Genomic DNA, 17,372 nt, shown 5'->3' on the forward strand with positions numbered 1-17,372 from the left:
CTTGAAACACATTTAAATGTCTCAAAAAGTCCTGTGTGTGAACTTCCAGACCTCCACCTAATGTTTCCCATCAATGATAAAACAAAACCTGCTCCGATGGCAGCGACTCAGAGACCGCTGGAGAGCAGATGAGGTTAAACCTCAGGAAAAAGTCAGAAAATAGTTGTGGGTTTGATTAGGAAACATGCTATCTGACACCGTGACTCTTTGCTCTGCAGATGTGGCTAGTCTGCAGTTTCCACTTGAGAATTTGTCCAGCTCTTTTGCAAGCCATGCATTCCCACAAAACATAATTCAAGCTTTCCTTGGAAGAATGATTGTTGACAAAAAAAGCACTCAATACAAAGCCTCTGAAGAGAAGCTGGCCATTAGTATTCCATCACATGTGCAACGCATTGAACTAAACCTTGCGGACTTTATTGATTTCTAAGTGCATTCATTATGCTTTTATGTATCTGACTCAAAGTGACACCTGATGTCTACTGCATATTTTTTTCTAAATAAAGGGTTTGAAATAACATCCATTTTAAAAAGGGTAATTACTGCAGACTAATGTGTTTATTCCACAGTAATTACACTAATAAATTCGCACTGCCTGAAGGTCATATGGCTGAAGTTTTAGGCTATGTTTGTGGTTCTCAAGCAGTGGATCAGGCCCCAGTGCAGAGAAACACCGGGGAAAAAGTGGAGTAGAACTAGTGATGGGATTATGTTTTATATTTAGAGAGTTTGGGATGTAGGACCACTGGGATATGCTGACACTGTAAGCATAAAGTTATTTGATCATACAGTGACTTACAGTATATGTAGTCTTTTCGTTTCTCTTGGTTTTACTGTTGTTTTCTGTTTGTGAGTGTGTGTGGCAGGGACAGGAATTCATGTGACTTTTACTTCAGTCAGCTCACCAGAGATTCTTGCTGTGAGACTACTGTGTTGTCAGAGGTGATTAACCGTCACATCCTGAAATTTTAAATATTTGTTTCAGTGTAGCGTTTATCTCGCACTCCTATCCCTCCTGACTTACAACTCCACATCTGCCCACCTCAGAGCATAAGATGCGCCACTGCTTCATATTTAAGTCATATTTAAAAAGCCAGTTCTCCTTCTCCTCGTCTGAATTGTCACATGATCAAAAATGTGCTGGCTTCTGCTCAAGAAAAATAAAGCTGATATACTGGAATCTGACACTGACCACTTCCAAAGAATAAGTCAGAATAGATCTTTTATATATGTGGAAATCCCAGCGTAGCGCTACTCTGAAGGATTGTTTGTGCTAAAAGAGGGATCATCCAATCTGTGGTTTGTCTGACAGTGTTAAGCAGAGGGTGCATACCTTACTCTGTCAGTAGGGCTCGAATTGTCTCCCTACAGTATGTTTGCCTTGGATAGTTTTTTGGATCCCGTTTCATTTTAAAAAGAGCACAGCACCCTCTAGTGTCACATCTGTGGTCATTGCAAATATTTTAATGCAATGCAACATTTTTGTGACATGCTAAATTAGCCAAGCTTATGTAAGTCATTAGATGCATGTTTGTGGATCTGATCCATAAAAAAAAGAGTAATCTGGATATTTTCCTTGGTTAAACTTTGTCCTTTACAAAGAACAAACTTTGATATGCCCCAATATCCCTGTTGTGTACTGTGACCCAGAACTTTGTCCCATTTCGAATTTCCTAAGTTACAAAGTGAGTACAACCCAGATAAGGTTCATATTTACATGGGATATCTTCCAGATTGTAATCAGCAAAGTCATCTGAATAAGTCCTTGACCTCACTTCCTGACGTGTTGCATAACTGGTGCAAGCAAAGAGCAAGAGACAACGGAAAAGAGATAAATAATTTGAGTTGAATAATTTATTTAGAGCGAAACAGATGCAACAACATAAAGGTAACATTGTAAGATGACAATTTATACATACTGTAGAAATGTAAAACATGAGTACAGTAAACTCTTAACTCCATGCCAAACGAAGCTAGCAGCATAAGCCTTCCAAAGATTCAGCAGTCCTTAAACAATATGATGTCATATAAATCAATACCAAATCCTTCAGTATGAAGTGTAAATTATTACAATCATGTGGGATCATTTCTTCCAGCAATGCACAATCATTTGTATCCTTGTTAATAATTTAGCTTTTGTTTTTGATTTTTAAAAATGTGCTTTTAAGGACGTGGGATTTAAAACTTTTATAAATGTATTGACTTTTAAAGCTCCTTAAGATAGTTTTCATGGAATGAAACAGCAATTATGTCTTTAGTCTAATTAAAAAAAAATGAGTAACAGCAGACTAATAAATTTGTTGTTCACTTACACAAGATAGTGTTCATTCAGCCTTGTGAAGGCTTATTAAAACTAAAATCTTTTGTAACTTTTGACCTTTTCCTTTTTAAAATTAAAATTTTAAAAAGAAAACTCATCCTTTACTTTATTTACAGAGAGTCTAAAAGCAAATATTAATACTATTAACACTGTTCTAACAATTGCACTCTTTCCTGAGGCTGTCTAGTTTGTCTGTTCAGTGTCAGTGTCCTCAATGACGCAAACACTAAATACACAGTACTTTTATACTGTATTTCTACAGCAATGTCCAGCCCGGAAATACTGATTCTGGAAAAAAGAAAAAAACTAGCTACTTGACCGACCACAACTTAAGCTAATGCAAATTAGTAGTCTGAAGGATGTCAGTGTGATGTTCAGTTATTTAGAAAGACATGATGGTTCTTTGGATGATATCAATGCATTCCTCTAGCTCGTCCTCTTTGATGATGAGGGGAGGAGCCAGGCGGATGATGTCACCGTGGGTGGGTTTTGCCAGCAGACCATTGTCACGAAGACGCAAGCACACTCTCCACGCATCGTAGTCTGGGGGAAATTGTTTTAATATAAGTTACACTAATATATCGTTTATACTCATTAAAACAGTGGTTCTCAAACTTTTCACAATGAGTACCACCATAAAATATATGGCTCTTGAAGTACCACCCTTATGACCAACATTAAAGTACAATAGTATTATTTATCACCACATACAGTTTACACAGACAATTTTATTTCTTATATAAATGTTATTTTAACTGTCATTTCAATGTCAAAGTCAGTGATCACAGTTGGCCTCTCTCAGTTTTTATGATCACTGTTCATTTTAAAGCATTATGTTGTAACTACAGCCCAGCCCATGCAGCAGTATATTAATGACTAACCTTATATTGCAGGTTTTCTCCTGATTGAAGTTTGGTCTGTTTACAGCATCCTGTCATGCGATTACATTTGTCCCTACCATCAGGAACTCTCACATTAACTTTTATCGAGTGGAAAAAACGTATTGTTCATCCTCCAGCTTCACTGTGTTTATATTATGCTAACATAGCTGTGTAGCTAGCCACCACCCAGCACATCATTATATACCAGCTAGCCCAACTTCAGTAACCCTACAAACGCCACTGCTGTTTAGTTTTCTGTCTTCATTTATGTCGGAAGTGATAGCAGAGCTGTACGTTTTAATTTTTGCTGTGGCAAATAAGCGGCCGGATTTTTGGCTTCACGACCCTCTTTCATGGTTCCTGCATGTCGAATCTCAGTTCGCTCTTTATGGCATTTCAGCCGATGACACAAAATACTATCATGTGGTGGCCTCACTGGATCCGCTGTCCGCTGTGTGATGACCCTTCTCCGGGATCCAACCACCCAAGGGAAATACACTGCTCTCAAGGCGCTGCTGCTGCGGCACTACTCCCTTTCCGATGCAGAGAGACTCCTCTCTCTCTCGGGCCTGGGTGAAGGTACCGCTCTCGAGCTCATGGAGAGCATGCTGTCCACGTCTTCCTCCGACAGTTACAGGTACGAGCTGGCCTCACCAACTCCCCGCTGCTGGCTGCAAATGATTACTGCTCACTTGCAGAAGAAGCAGATCACATTCTCCTGGCTACCAGGAGCTTCGGCATCCAGCACCGATTCTCCTGGGGGTCTCATCGATGCTGGCTGGGATCGAGGCACCGCGGCATCACTGAGAAAGGGCGTGACAGCACCATGCCGCCTTTGCAGTTTTAAGGCCCAGGGAAACAAGCCCACCAGCGCTCTGTAGCAGCCGCGACTGCTGGCAAAAAAAAAGGCTGCTCTACATAGAGGACTCATGCTCGGGGAGACAAATCCTGGCCTACTCTGGTTCCCAGAAGAGCCTCTGGAACCTCCACAATGCTATGTTATTTGGAGATTTCCCACGTACCACCAGAGAGAGCCCACAGTTTGAGAACCACTGCATTAAAACATGATGGCAACACTCAAGCCTTGATAATCTGATAATAAAAGTAGACGACCGTCGATTAGCTTTGTAATCTGATTTCACTGACTAAAATATTTCAAGTTAGCTATCAAGAAACGATCACTACTATACCTTTGGTCTCTTTGATGACGACTGCATTGAGGAGGCCTTTTCCTCTCACTGTTGTCACTATGTCTTTGGGCAGCTTGTTCAACTGAGCCCGCAGCTTTTCCCCCATCCTCTGGGCATTATCTGCCAGCTTCTCCTCCTCCATCACCTACAAATAAGAGCAGCAAGAGTGGAAAACAAACAGGTTGATTATTCTTCTGCTACTGTCAACTTTATTATGCATTTTAAATTTTATGTTCATTTTATTTAATATGTTTACTCAATAAGGAAAAAAACTTTTGCTGACTTGTTTTACGTATGCTAATAAGTGAACGTAAAGTGCATTTTAACACTGACCTCTAGCGCAGCAATAGCTACCCGACAGCCCACCGGGTTACCTCCGAATGTGGAGCCATGCTCACCAGGTTTGATGGTCAGCATTATCTCGTCATCACACAGTACAGCAGATACCTAGTGCAGACAAAAACCGATCAGGTTAAGCAAAGGTGAAAGGTTCTGAGTCTACTTTGTCTCACAAAATCTTGAACTCTGAGTATTCATAACGTGTAACGAAGCGTGATTGAACCAAAGTAAAATGCTTACTGGGTAAACTCCTCCAGAAAGAGCTTTGCCTAGAATGACCATATCCGGACGAACGTCTTCATGGTCCACAGCCAGCCGTCGGCCAGTACGTGCCAAGCCTGTCTGCACCTCATCAGCAATCCACAACACCTGAAAAAAGCGTGGAATGAAAATGGACATCTTGTTGTCAAACTTAGAAAAACCAAAAATTGATTAAAGATTTTGTTGACATGCCTTTATTTATGCTATTGGTACATAAACAGACCACTAAGTCATTACACAGCTGTTTCCAGAAAAGTCAGAACACTTCTCTTTCAGCTTTTATCAACCACCTAAGAATTAACTACCTCTACTAAATGCCCGCTCTTTGATGTCGACATTCATATGCTTGAAACCATAAAACAGCATGAAGCAAGTTTCAGGAAATATGTGAAATATACTTGTTTTTATAACAAACACTAGACTCCAGTTCAGTTTGAAGGGAAACATTTGTTTCCATATCAACTTGTAGGTAATTGCAACACTTATTTTCCTTTCTGCGCAGGACTTACATTGTATTTTGTGCAAAGTTCCCTGACTTTAGTCAGGTAGCCCTGGTCGGGCACCACCACACCAGCTTCCCCTTGGATGGGTTCCACCATGAAAGCTGCAACATTTTGGTCTTGAAAGGCTTTCTGGAGAGGCGGACAAAAAAAGAAAGAAAACAAAAAGACAAGTATACGATAATTCTGTCAATAAATAAACAGTACTTCAGTCAGTTATTCACCTGTTATGTTAAAAAAAGGTCTGCATTCACAAATTAGCTAAATTCAATGTGTAATTTCTACCCTATATGTACACAGATGGTCAGAGTCTCATAGACTATATTATCCACTTAGCATGAAACTGAAATCTATACGGAAAATCTTGTGCATGAAAAACTGTACCTCTAGTGCAGGTATGTCATTGAATGGGACCAGTTCAAATCCTGGCATATAGGGGCCAAAACCTTCGTAGCTACTGGGATCAGTGGAGCTGGAGATGGCTGCCATGGTGCGGCCCCAGAAGTTTCCCTCTAATCAAGAAGAGTAAAGAAGATGGTGTGTTTACCATATTATTGTTTTTTTTGTTTTTTTTTTTGGGGGGGGGGGGGGGGGGGGGGGTCGTATTTTTTTTGAACAAAGAACATCTGAAAGATACAATTTCTAAGAAGTAACTTGCTTGGTTTAGCTCACTGGTCTCCTAATCCCGTAATAGTGGAGGTTATTGTGCCTGCCAAGTCAAGAAATGGGTCATCTTACCTCATTAAAGTAAACGTTAGTAACGTTTGATCTATTTCTTACAGAATGATGTGTAAGGTGAAAAATAATGGACACACTAACCAAAAGTGAAGTCAATTTCAATGAAAAGAAAAAATACCAACTTACCTGCAAAAATGATTTTTGCCTTGTTTTTGGGAATCCCCTTTACATTGTAGGCCCACTTGCGTGCGAGCTTGCAGGCAGTCTCACCACCCTCAACACCTGTTGCATTACAAAATATTAGAGTCAACAAATCTACTTACAATGACCTTCAAAGATAGCTAGCGCAATAAGGATTAGATGTTACCCGTATTCATTGGCAAAACTTTATCATAGCCAAACATGTTGGTGATATACTCCGCATAGGCTCCCAGCACATCATTATAGAACGCTCTGGAAGTCAAGGTGATCTTAGATGCTTGGGACGTGAGTGCAGCTATGATCTTGGGATGGCAGTGGCCCTGGTTTACAGCACTGTATGCACTGAGGAAGTCAAAGTACCGGTTGCCCCCCACATCCCACACATAGATGCCTGGGAGGAAGGGGAAAAAAAACAGATGGACATGTCAGGGTTAAGTGGTTTGGAGACAAAGTTAGAGAAGCAAGGTTGATATGGTTTGGACATGTACAGAGGAGGAAGAGTGGGCAAATGACCTTAAAGATGGAGCTATCAGGCAAGAGGAAAAGTGGATGATTGCAGAGAAAGTTTATGGATGGCATAGAGTAAGATGGAGGCAGGTGATCTGCCATGTAGACGCCTAAAGAGAGAAGCTGAAAGAAGTAATAATGGTCAAGAAGAAAAGCAAGTTCTCCAGGAAAACTACAGTGAAACCACAAACCTGTTATATTAATTATAGTGTTAGCTTTAATAGTCATAGATCACTGTGGAGAAGTCCTGGACCACACCTAAACTCAAGAAATGAACCGGTTTTATGTCTACACATAACAGACAACTTTAAATTGTATGTCGAGGCACTTTGTTAGTAGAAGTCTGTTGCATAAATATATGTGTTCCCATTTCTTTAGTTGAAACAATGAACAATTTAAAAGATAGTCTGACAGGCATAAAATTGTACTTTTGCAACAACAATACAATTTCCAAAGAGCAATGTGTTGAAATCTGACTAGTTTCATTTTCAAAGACCTCAAATACACTGCCAATGTAGTAAGACCACACTTGGATAGAAAGAACAGACCTCAACACTGTTGAAGCAGTGTGGGATCATCTTGACAGAGAACAGAACAAAAGACAGCCAACAGCCAAAGAACAGCTTTGAATGTCCTTCAAGAAGCCTGGAGAACTATTCTTAACGACTATGCCAAGAAATGATGACAAAGCTTAACTAAGAGAGGCTGTGTTAAAGAGTAAAGGTGGTCATACCAAATATTGACTTCTAAGCTCATAATTGTATCAAGATATAAAGTAACGAGGGGTGGCTCAATACTTTTGCACAGTTCTGTATTGTATTAATTTTATTAGTCATATGCCAAACGTACCTTCTCCTCTCTCCAGGGCCACAGGAAGGGGATGGTAGTTGTGAGCTCCATGCTTGCCTTCACGAGCGTAGATTTCCTCAGAAGTCAACGAGCGCTCAACCCTCTTTTTGGAGGCAGCAGTTGAGACGGGGCGCGTCCCAGAATGGATGCCATAACGGAGAGCAGGTGCGGTATGGATCGCACGGCTCAGCTGGAGAAACATTCCCTTCATTTGTTTTTATGTTGTGTGACACGTCTGCAAGTTTAAGCACAAACTTGTTGTACATATCTGAAACAATTGGAGATACAACAGGCAAACAAAAATGTGTAACAGAAAAAAAAAAACATTCCAAACAGCACCTAAACTGTATAATTGAACCTATAAATAAAATATACCTAAGAATTAAAGACGGTGGAGAAAATGATAATGGCAATGACTGAAATTCATTCCCATGAAGACGTTTGTCAGAGTTGGTATAAACAGAAGTTAAAATGACTCATAGGGAAAGGCATTCACAACAAAATAAGATGACGTCATTGACTTTCTGTGGAATTGTTATTGACAACAGGATTGGAGCGCCTCTTTAGTGCCCAACATTGAGAGAACATATTGTGTGCTCGCCCTGAAACCCCTCAATGAAACTCTCCAAGGAGCATTCCTGGTCAAGTTCTTAAGCCACAGAGAGAAAGAATAAGTCCTTAACAAAACTTGGCAGATGAGCATTGGTTTAGCTCACTGGGTTAAACAGACAGCCTGGGTTTGAATCTACCTGAAGGTCATTCCACATGCCTCTTACATGGGACTTTCAAGATATAAAACATGTTGCAACAGTTTGATTTGGCAGCGTTTTTATACCGGACAGCCTTCCTGATGCAACCCCAAGGAATACATGTTTCAAAATAAGTATTACCTCACTCAGTAATGTAGTTATACAAATTTCAGATTGTGAGCGAAAAACGACTTATTGCATCTCAGGCCTTTGCAGAAGCCGTTGAAAGGTTGACCTTAATAGTTATCCATAAAATACCCACAACCACAATAACAATGACTGTGAACATTTTATGGATTGTGGGTTGTTGCTGTTTATCGTCCATCTGGCACTTACTCAAAGCTTCTATCCAATTTCTTCGACTTTATAATGTTATTAATGGTCGGTTCAAATAAATTAATTAGCTTTGGTGATTTTAACATCATTGTAGACACTGAAAACAACAGCCTGAATAATCCATTAGACCCAACTGGCTTCTCTCAAAATGACTCATCTTTTTAATTATACTCTTGATCTTGTCCTGACAACAAACTCAGAATTTAACAGGTTTTCCTCAGAATCCTTCTGCATCGGAGCACTTTTTGATGACATTTAAATTTACTATTATGTATTACACAGCACTGGGGAACAGATTTCATTACAGCTGATGTCCTTTTGAAAGCGCAGTAACTAAGTTTAAGGCAGTAATTCCTCCAATGGTATATTCTGCCAAGACAATCCAGAGGAGCTAACTAAATTTTACTCCCACAGAAGTCAATTACTTTGCTACTAGAGTTAAATCCTCACTGTGTACAACACTGGATACTGTGGCTTTTCTGACAAATAAAGCTACAAATCTTAACTCGTACTTAACTCACAAATGCGCGCCTTAAAGCAGATAACTTGGAAGCTGGAGAGGAAATAGTGTTGCACTTGTTTAGAAGATCTTTATGTAGCAAGGAGAATTGTTGTATTTCTCTTTCTGAAAAAAACAGCTTTGGATAAAGCTAGGACATCTTGTGACGTATCACTCAAAGAAATGGGACCAACTCCAGGTTTCTTTTCAAAAATGTAGAAAGGCGGACCAAGTAAAACTGCTGAAATTTAGACACGCTCTTTCTCCTCGCCTAGCAAACTAATTACTACTACTACTTATTTCTGCGTCCTTCAGGATCTTACAAAGCTTCAAACAACGTATCGACTATTAAATTAGTTTTCAAAGATTTTGATAGTCGACGTAATCGTGACTAGTCGACTAATCGTGGCAGCCCTACCATCAACATGCAAAAATTCTCAAGATTCTATCATTGATTAATAGGAGAGCCTTCAGCTATCAGGCCCCTCTAATCTGGAACCAACTTCCAGATTGGATCTGGGAGAGAGACACCCTCTCTACTTTTAAGACCAGACTTAAAACATAGATCTTAAAACTTATGGATCAGGTAATCCTGAACCATCTCTGCTTCACTATCCATGGTTTATACACCACTATTGCATTTACTGGTTAAAATAGAGTTTTTCCTGACCACTGTTGCTAAGTGCTTGCTGACAGGGGGGATTGTCTAAGGGTTGGGGTTTTGAGGTGACCGTTTTTGTGATCTGATACTATATAAAAAAAAAACTGAATTGAATTTATAACTACTGCGAATATACTCCAAGTCAAGTAACTTTAAACAAGTTGTGAATGTTGTTTTTAATTCAGATGAATATTCCTTTTAAAACCCCATACAAATGTCAAGATTAATTACAGTTACATTGGTTAGTTGGCTAACTCACCTGAGTCTGTTTGGGAGTGTCAAACAAAGTGTACTTTGATATTTGTTTTAGGGAGAAATGAGCAGACAGCTTCAGTTGAGTTGAGATAGGAAATAGATGACTTATTCACAGGGGCCATATATTGGTAATCCAACATCCCAATTACACCGTGTTATGCCAAAGTTTACATAATTTAATTGTAAATAGAGACCTTAGTTATAAAACAGGCAGTAGCTGGGAAGACTCTCAGTCTTTCTGTGGTATTTTTGGAGTGCTTTAGTACCATGTTTGTACTATTTTTTGTCTGTTTTAGTTTTCTCTCATATTTTGGGTAAATACTACTGCTAAATTGTTATGTCTGTTACACATTATGCTATTCATCATTTTATATATTTTAGGGCAATTTAATATACAGCATTACAACATATTTTGTAAGGATTTTGTAAGGTGTTTGAAACATACGTGTTTGTTACATGGCCTTCATTTTTATCACAAACATGCAAAATGATCACATCTTTCCATTTTTTCCCCACCACTAGATATGAAGAACATAATGAGATAATTAAATTAAAGTAACTAAATTTTAAAACCAACTGCACTAGTTTTAATATCCTAAAAGAGCAACAATTGTCTCTGAGGTAAATCAGAACAATAAAGATCCCACATAATATGAAATAAAAACACCAGGATTTTTTACCTTAAGTACAGTATTGAATCAACTGAGTTTAAATATATAGTGGTGGTAGATTTTAATGACACGTTTGTATTATATTGGCAAAGTGGAATGAGGCTAGTCACATGAACTAGCCAGCTAGCTAGCTAATTAGCTAACTGCTATTTGCTAGCTAAGGTTAAAATTTCTTTTGGTTAAAGGGATACTGCTTAATAATAATGTTTTTACATGGCCTTGGTCTTCTCTCAGCCTCAGATAATCACAAATAGACGAAATGTCATAATTTTCTACAGTAAAAATATAGCTAATAAGATAAAATAAAGATTTAATCACCATTTCTGTCAAACAATGCTATCCAAATTAACTGTAGTTATCACTGCCAGGTGAAAGGGCCTCAACTAGAATTAACACAAATATCCAAAAACATGAGATGGAATTTCACCTATTACACCTATACTACGCTGAGAAATAGTATCTTAAATGCTAATATAATATGATATAGTAAGCATAATATGCATTTTATGTTTGCAGTGAGCTTTGCACGATAACAAGGTCGAGGATAGAATCTAACTGCTCATTAACTTGTTTCCTTACATAAATTCAATACAACAAGTACATCTATTAATTAACTCAATGTAAGGCACATGTGTAAACATTTAAAATCAATAAAATCAGAAAAAACTACTCACTTACAGGTCAAGAACAATTGACAGCACAACAGCCAAAGTTGTGACCCTCCCCACACCTTTCCCCTGCTTGGAATTTCAGATTCATCAAAACAACTTTAGTTTCAGCCCATTTTGTCCTTTCATAATAAAAGTCCTTAACATTTCACTGTGCTGTGGATACAATGGCGTACAGAAGTGCATTCAAGCAGTTTACTGTAGATTTTATAAACTTTTCATTTTTATTCATTAAGAAATAGATTTGGTTTTTCTAAATAAAATGATTATGGTATCTTTCAACAAAATATGGGGATTTAAATAAAACACTACATAAAAACTCCATAAGGTAGCTAAAAATAGCTAATTCCACAAATTTGTGGGAAAAAAAGATCTTTATTCATTTAGTGTTAGTGTAATTTTCTTCGGGGTCTTGTTCATGAGTAAGGGGAGATCAGCAGAGGATTGGTGCAGCGTCAGCAGTCATGCAGATGCTGTTGTCTAACTGAAAGAGCCTGTTAATGCATAAAAGGAACAGTTTGATGGCAGCAAAACAAAACCTTAAGCAAGTTGTTCTAAGAAGGCATTGGTAAAGAATAAAGTTAAAGTAAGTGTTTTGGGGTAGTCAAGTGAAACCACGACCTAATAAAAAACTGTGGGAAAAATGAGCTAACTTACAAGCAGTCAGACTTTCTTGTAATTTTTAACGTGGTCTTGAAGTACTTCATTCTTTCTTTGGATACTGTAACTAGCCCTTCTCAAATTAATGTTTTCTTGCTCGTTAAGCAACTTAACACTGATCTACGAATCGCTCCAGCATAAAAGGCACCTAACTAAAAGGATGAACCCTTGTGTCTGTTGCATCTACACGTAACAAAGAACCAATTTTTGAAAATATCTTTCCACACTTTATTACCAGCAGCATGTCAGGAAAAGAAAAAAAAATCATAATTTGTTCCCATTTTTAGTTAAATCTACAAAAATCTACAAAAAATAACAATGTAACAGCTTGACATGCACAAAATGGTATTGATAAGACACCCAAAGAGCTATTGCTATGGTTTGCAGGTCATCCGTAAAACTGTGGAGGATCTGTCATGGTTTTAGGCATCATATCAGCCAGTGGTTTTGGGGATCTCAGCAGAACTGATGGAATTGTGAATGCAGAAAAATACTGTCACATTTTCAGCCACCATCTAATACCATCTAGAAAGCACCTGATTGTCAACAGCTTCATTTTTTAGAAAAAAAACACAGTGGAACACTATTAGTATATCATAAGCTGATATACTGCAATGTGAAACTCCACAGACTGCCTACACTGTAAAATGTAATATTGTGTTTAATTAAAAATATTAAATAGGCTGAACTCAATTTTTATCAATTTGTTATTAGAACTCAATTTAAATAAGTTACAAGTACTTTTTATGCAAAAACGCTGATAAACTCAATTTATTTGAGTTGTCTTAACTTACAAAAACTAAATAAGCTGGAGGTTTTGCTTCTTGGTGTGGAAGGATGAAAGATGTGTTTTGAAAATGCCACGTGACTATCGTCCTCCCTCCCACTGGGATCAGTCAGCATGTTCATGGTGCCAGCATTTGTTATGGAATATGTTGAGCAAACCTGGAGAAGCATCAGCTCAAGAGATTATTGTCATTGCTGTGAATCTTTACCTGATACACTGACTTGGTGAGTAAATGTTTACTCTTATTTAAACTGATTTTGTGGCTGCTCTTAGTTTAGCCCCAGGTTTATAATCTTGCTAGCTAGTTAGTGTTAGCCTAGCGTTGCTGCTGCCGCTGGGCTCATGTTACTTAAAAATTAACACAGCCTTAAAAACCTTACATAAAACTATGTCGGTGAAATTTTCTGTTGATTGTTTAAAATAAAAAAGTGAGATAAGAGCACAGACAAAATTCTTCAGGAGGTGCACCCGTTAGGGGTGTGGTGTGAGGGTATTTTCAATCCATAGCCATAACTAACTAACTAACTAATTATATATCATGTTTAACCTGAGTAGCAAAAGACCGCAGGGGGTTGAAAACAATAAGCCAGGAGTTAGTTGTTCTGGCGGACTCTATCGAGCCTTGACCTCCTGGTCAGCTATCGCGCTGGTGGATAACAGAGCTCTCTGAAAAACGTGGAAGCACTTTTGCAAATATGTGATATTTTGATAAATTAAGTAGATATTTGAGCATTACACAGCTACATTCTCACCTGAAAATATCTTAAAAGGTTATTTTGTGACCCAGAAAGGGTAGTCTGGGGAAAAGGAGGATCGCATTTGTCAGCCACCGTTATCAGAGCCTGTGCGTACTTGTATGCGCGGCAATGGCGGAGGAGCGCGGCTAAAAAAACGTATTACTTTTTCTGGGTCACAAAATAAACTTTTAAGATATTTTCAGGCGAGAATGTAGCTGTGTAAAGTTCATCTGTTCAATTTATCAAGACATCACATATTTGCAAAAATGCTCAGACGTTTTCGGAGACGTCCATTTTTTTCATGCTTTGTGGCAGCTTTTGAACATCTGTGGCATCTATTAATGTCAAATCTAGCCTTTATTTAACAACATAAGCAAACTCTATGTTACAATGATTGCACAGCCATTAAGGATCAAATCAGTTTCTGAAAAATGTTCTGCTTTTTCTCCCTCTGCTTGCTTCTTACTGTCTTTGAGGCTCGGGACCAGCACTCCTGCAGTTGGACAGAAAGACATCAGTAAGTATTTTGGTTTTCCAATATATTAGCAACTGTCAGTGACATTTATATTAATTAGGCTGAACTTTAATCATACTTTAGATCAGCCTGTTTTACTTATTGTTTTATTTGTGCTTTGGTTTGGGGAAGTTGTTTCTGTACTGATCTTTTCCTGTCTTCTGTTATTAGACTTGAGATATGACTGCACTATGCTGTTGCTGGTGACTCCAGTTAATTCTACAAGACATGCTGTGTAAGTAAACAAACAACAACAGTTTGGTTTGCATTTCTTGAAAGATCACATCCCCCAAACTTAGTTTAGAGGGTCTACACTGTATATAGTGAAGTCTGCAAGTTTTCTAACAACAAAATTTGTTTTGTGCCCAAATTATTTTGCACATCATTAGAATGAAAGTTATTGGCCATGTTTGCATAGCCCTTTTTAAAATGATGCTTTCATGACATTATTGTGTGTTGGGTGGTGGTCAGGGCTATCCAGACTGACAATTGGGACATTGAATGTCACCTCTCCAGTGGGGAGGGAGCCTGAAATTGTCTAAATTTGAGTCTGTTTTATACCAAATGCAGAAAAAATGTTTTAAGAAAGCAATTAAGTTCATGTTCCAAAAAATATGATTGTTTGCTTGCAGGACAACAGGAGAGATGAGTCCTCCGTCACACATGGTGTGGTCAGTGAAGATGGTCGCCTGCAGGTTCAAGCTCATTGCATCTCCAACCCACATCCACTGCCACTGTACTTAAGGGAAGTTAAAGACTTTCTTCTGCACCTACATTTGGATCCCCTCGATCCATGACAGTCATTCAGGCAGTAATGCCTGGACTGGAAACAAGCCATCCTTAAAATATTACAACATTCCAGCTCATGTGTTGGAATGCAAAACAAATGTGTTGTTTAAATCAGAGACTGCACTTGTGACAGAACAACAAATATTTTATTTTGATTATATAAGTAATGTAAGTACAAAACAAACTTGAGGTAGGCCTAAACTTATTTTCAGAATAATTACATCTGAGACTTTGTTTCATTGTAAGATTATAACAGTGATGGCAATATAATTGTTTGTTGTTCAGCAGAACAGTGTCCAGTATGTTGGCTGTTATACTTTGTTGTGTTTGAAAATAAAAGTTGGGCTCATTTTAACATCATTACAAAAAGTGTTGTTAATTATTTTTAATTATATTCAGGTTACCACAAATTGTTTTTTCATTTAGTTGAACTTGAAATGTTTGTCAGTAGGTAAACAATTAGTACTGTACAGTCAGAAATGTCAAGCTATTCTTAATACTGTAAACTTGCACTGTATAAGTTGTCCTAACAGTCATCTTAAGTAAGCTTTCCTTAATTTTTTTTTGAGTTCTGGGAACTAACAAGGCTGTACAGTGTACTCAAAATGAGTAAGTTGCCCTAACTTGGTCATCTTACGTAAACTTGATCCAATTTTCTTGAGTTCTGGGAACAAATGAGCTTGTACAGAGTACTCAAAATAAATAAGTTGTTCTAATTTAGTCATTTTTAGCTAAGCTTTACTCAATTTTTTTGAGGCAACGAGTTTCCTCAATTTTTTTGAGTTCTGGGAACTAATTCAATTTTACAGTGTAGGCTTTACGGGCCTGCTGAACAATGCTTCCCTTTCAAAACCAGCACAATGTGTTGAATGTAAAACACTCCCATACTAAAGGCAGGTTAACAAAAAAGTAATCCCACAGCAGTATGGCAGCTGTTCTAGACTTTTCCACTGTTCATGAAAATAGGCTTTCTTGAATATAGGTGAGAAATACATGGTAAAACAAATCACTCTGACATGTCTCACATCATTGTTCATTAGAGCTTTTGTCTTTTCGCTGGAAAGTTGTTGTTGTTGTTTTTAAGTTTTATTACAGTTAACTAAAACTACACATGTAATTTTACTTTACCAAAATAACTACGAAAAAATATAAAAATAATATACAGGAAGTAACCTAAGCAATACTCTTTGTTGGAACAACCATCATTTAATTTGCTTATTGAGAGTTGCAGTTCTTCGTGAGTTAGCTTGTAGTTTAATAACTATTGTAAACCTCTTTAATATCGTATCACCGACAAATATCTCCTTATTTATTATATCCCTAACTCTATTACTAAGAAGACAAACTTGATAATGTTATTGTAATAACTCTAAAATAATATAAGCCACCTTCTGAGGGAAATCTATTATTACCTTATTACCTAAGTCAATATGATTAAACTAACAAGAGTGTAGACAGCAGCTTTAGCATGTACCTAGACTAATCAAAGGCAGACAGCAGTGAATAAACACTCTGTAAATTGGAAGGTTTAACGTAATGACACTGCACGTGTCCCTGCTGATGTGCAGCAGACAGCATTAAAGCTCCTTTTAGGTGAGCCATGATAGGCTGTCGTGGGAGCTGCCTCCGGGATACACCCACCAGCCCCAGCAGGCTAAATAAAGATGGGCAGTTAAGAGTTCTTTCAGATTATGTATATTTTCTCAGTTCTCCAAAACAATCCCGGATTATACAAACCTGTATCGTGGCCCTGAGACATGAGCTGCAGCGATCTGTAGTTTAAAATGATCGAGTGGTTAAATGTGATGCTTATCAGCGATTCATTATGAATTAACACAGGTTCCTTATCTCATCTCGCCCCCCCTTAAAACGCATTTAAATTGCTGCAGAGACACAGGTGCTTTGTTTCCTTTATGTAATACTGGATAGCAGAGGAACATGAGCAACTTCCGGATGCCAAATTTTCATCCCTAAATTATTTAAGAAAAAAATTCAAAAAGAGGAAGGAAAAATAAAAGGAAGTCAGACAGTACCAGAAGAAAGCCGAGCGTGGTCAAATCTCTCTTTCCAAGTCGATGATGCTTGTCCTTTATAGACACACCGGCTGGTAGCTCTTCTGTTTTGTGCAGTGGGAAGGCAGTGTCGTGGCTCTTTCAATGCGTGACTGCGTCACGGTGAGATGGGGTACGCCTACATGTTGCAATTCACGCAGTAATTGCATTATTACCAGACAGCAAGTATTATATCACTGAAATAAAAATGTATTTTTCATTCTCTTTAGGTATTTTTATTAATTCATGAATAAATAAATTACTTTTTT

At 38.0% G+C, this 17,372-nt stretch overlaps 1 protein-coding gene across 1 annotated transcript; it reads right to left on the reverse strand.

Annotated features, from left to right (window-relative positions):
* Positions 1-1,836: 1,836 nt before the first annotated feature.
* On the reverse strand, positions 1,837-17,213 carry oat (ornithine aminotransferase). The gene is made up of 10 exons (XM_006791065.3): positions 17,086-17,213; positions 7,727-7,961; positions 6,537-6,761; positions 6,356-6,451; positions 5,876-6,003; positions 5,501-5,623; positions 4,971-5,099; positions 4,725-4,838; positions 4,392-4,536; positions 1,837-2,863 (listed from the first exon to the last, which is right to left on the reverse strand). Exons 2-10 carry the CDS (start codon positions 7,935-7,937, stop codon positions 2,703-2,705), a joined length of 1,332 nt encoding a protein of 443 aa, XP_006791128.1. The 5' UTR covers positions 7,938-7,961; positions 17,086-17,213; the 3' UTR covers positions 1,837-2,702.
* Positions 17,214-17,372: the final 159 nt, after the last annotated feature.

Source organism: Neolamprologus brichardi, chromosome 8, assembly GCF_056152115.1.
Source record: "Neolamprologus brichardi isolate AB-2024 chromosome 8, ASM5615211v1, whole genome shotgun sequence".
Classification (NCBI taxonomy): Eukaryota; Metazoa; Chordata; class Actinopteri; order Cichliformes; family Cichlidae; genus Neolamprologus; species Neolamprologus brichardi.

Excerpts from the sequence above, each read along its gene's own strand:
- oat (XM_006791065.3), bottom strand. The coding sequence starts at position 7,937 with ATGAAGGGAATGTTTCTCCAGCTGAGCCGTGCGATCCATACCGCACCT. Across the intron at positions 5,624-5,875 it reads ATGACATACCTGCACTAGAG|AAAGCCTTTCAAGACCAAAA; the intron begins GTACAGTTTTTC and ends CCGCCTCTCCAG. Across the intron at positions 5,100-5,500 it reads AACTTTGCACAAAATACAAT|GTGTTGTGGATTGCTGATGA; the intron begins GTAAGTCCTGCG and ends CGCTTTTTTCAG.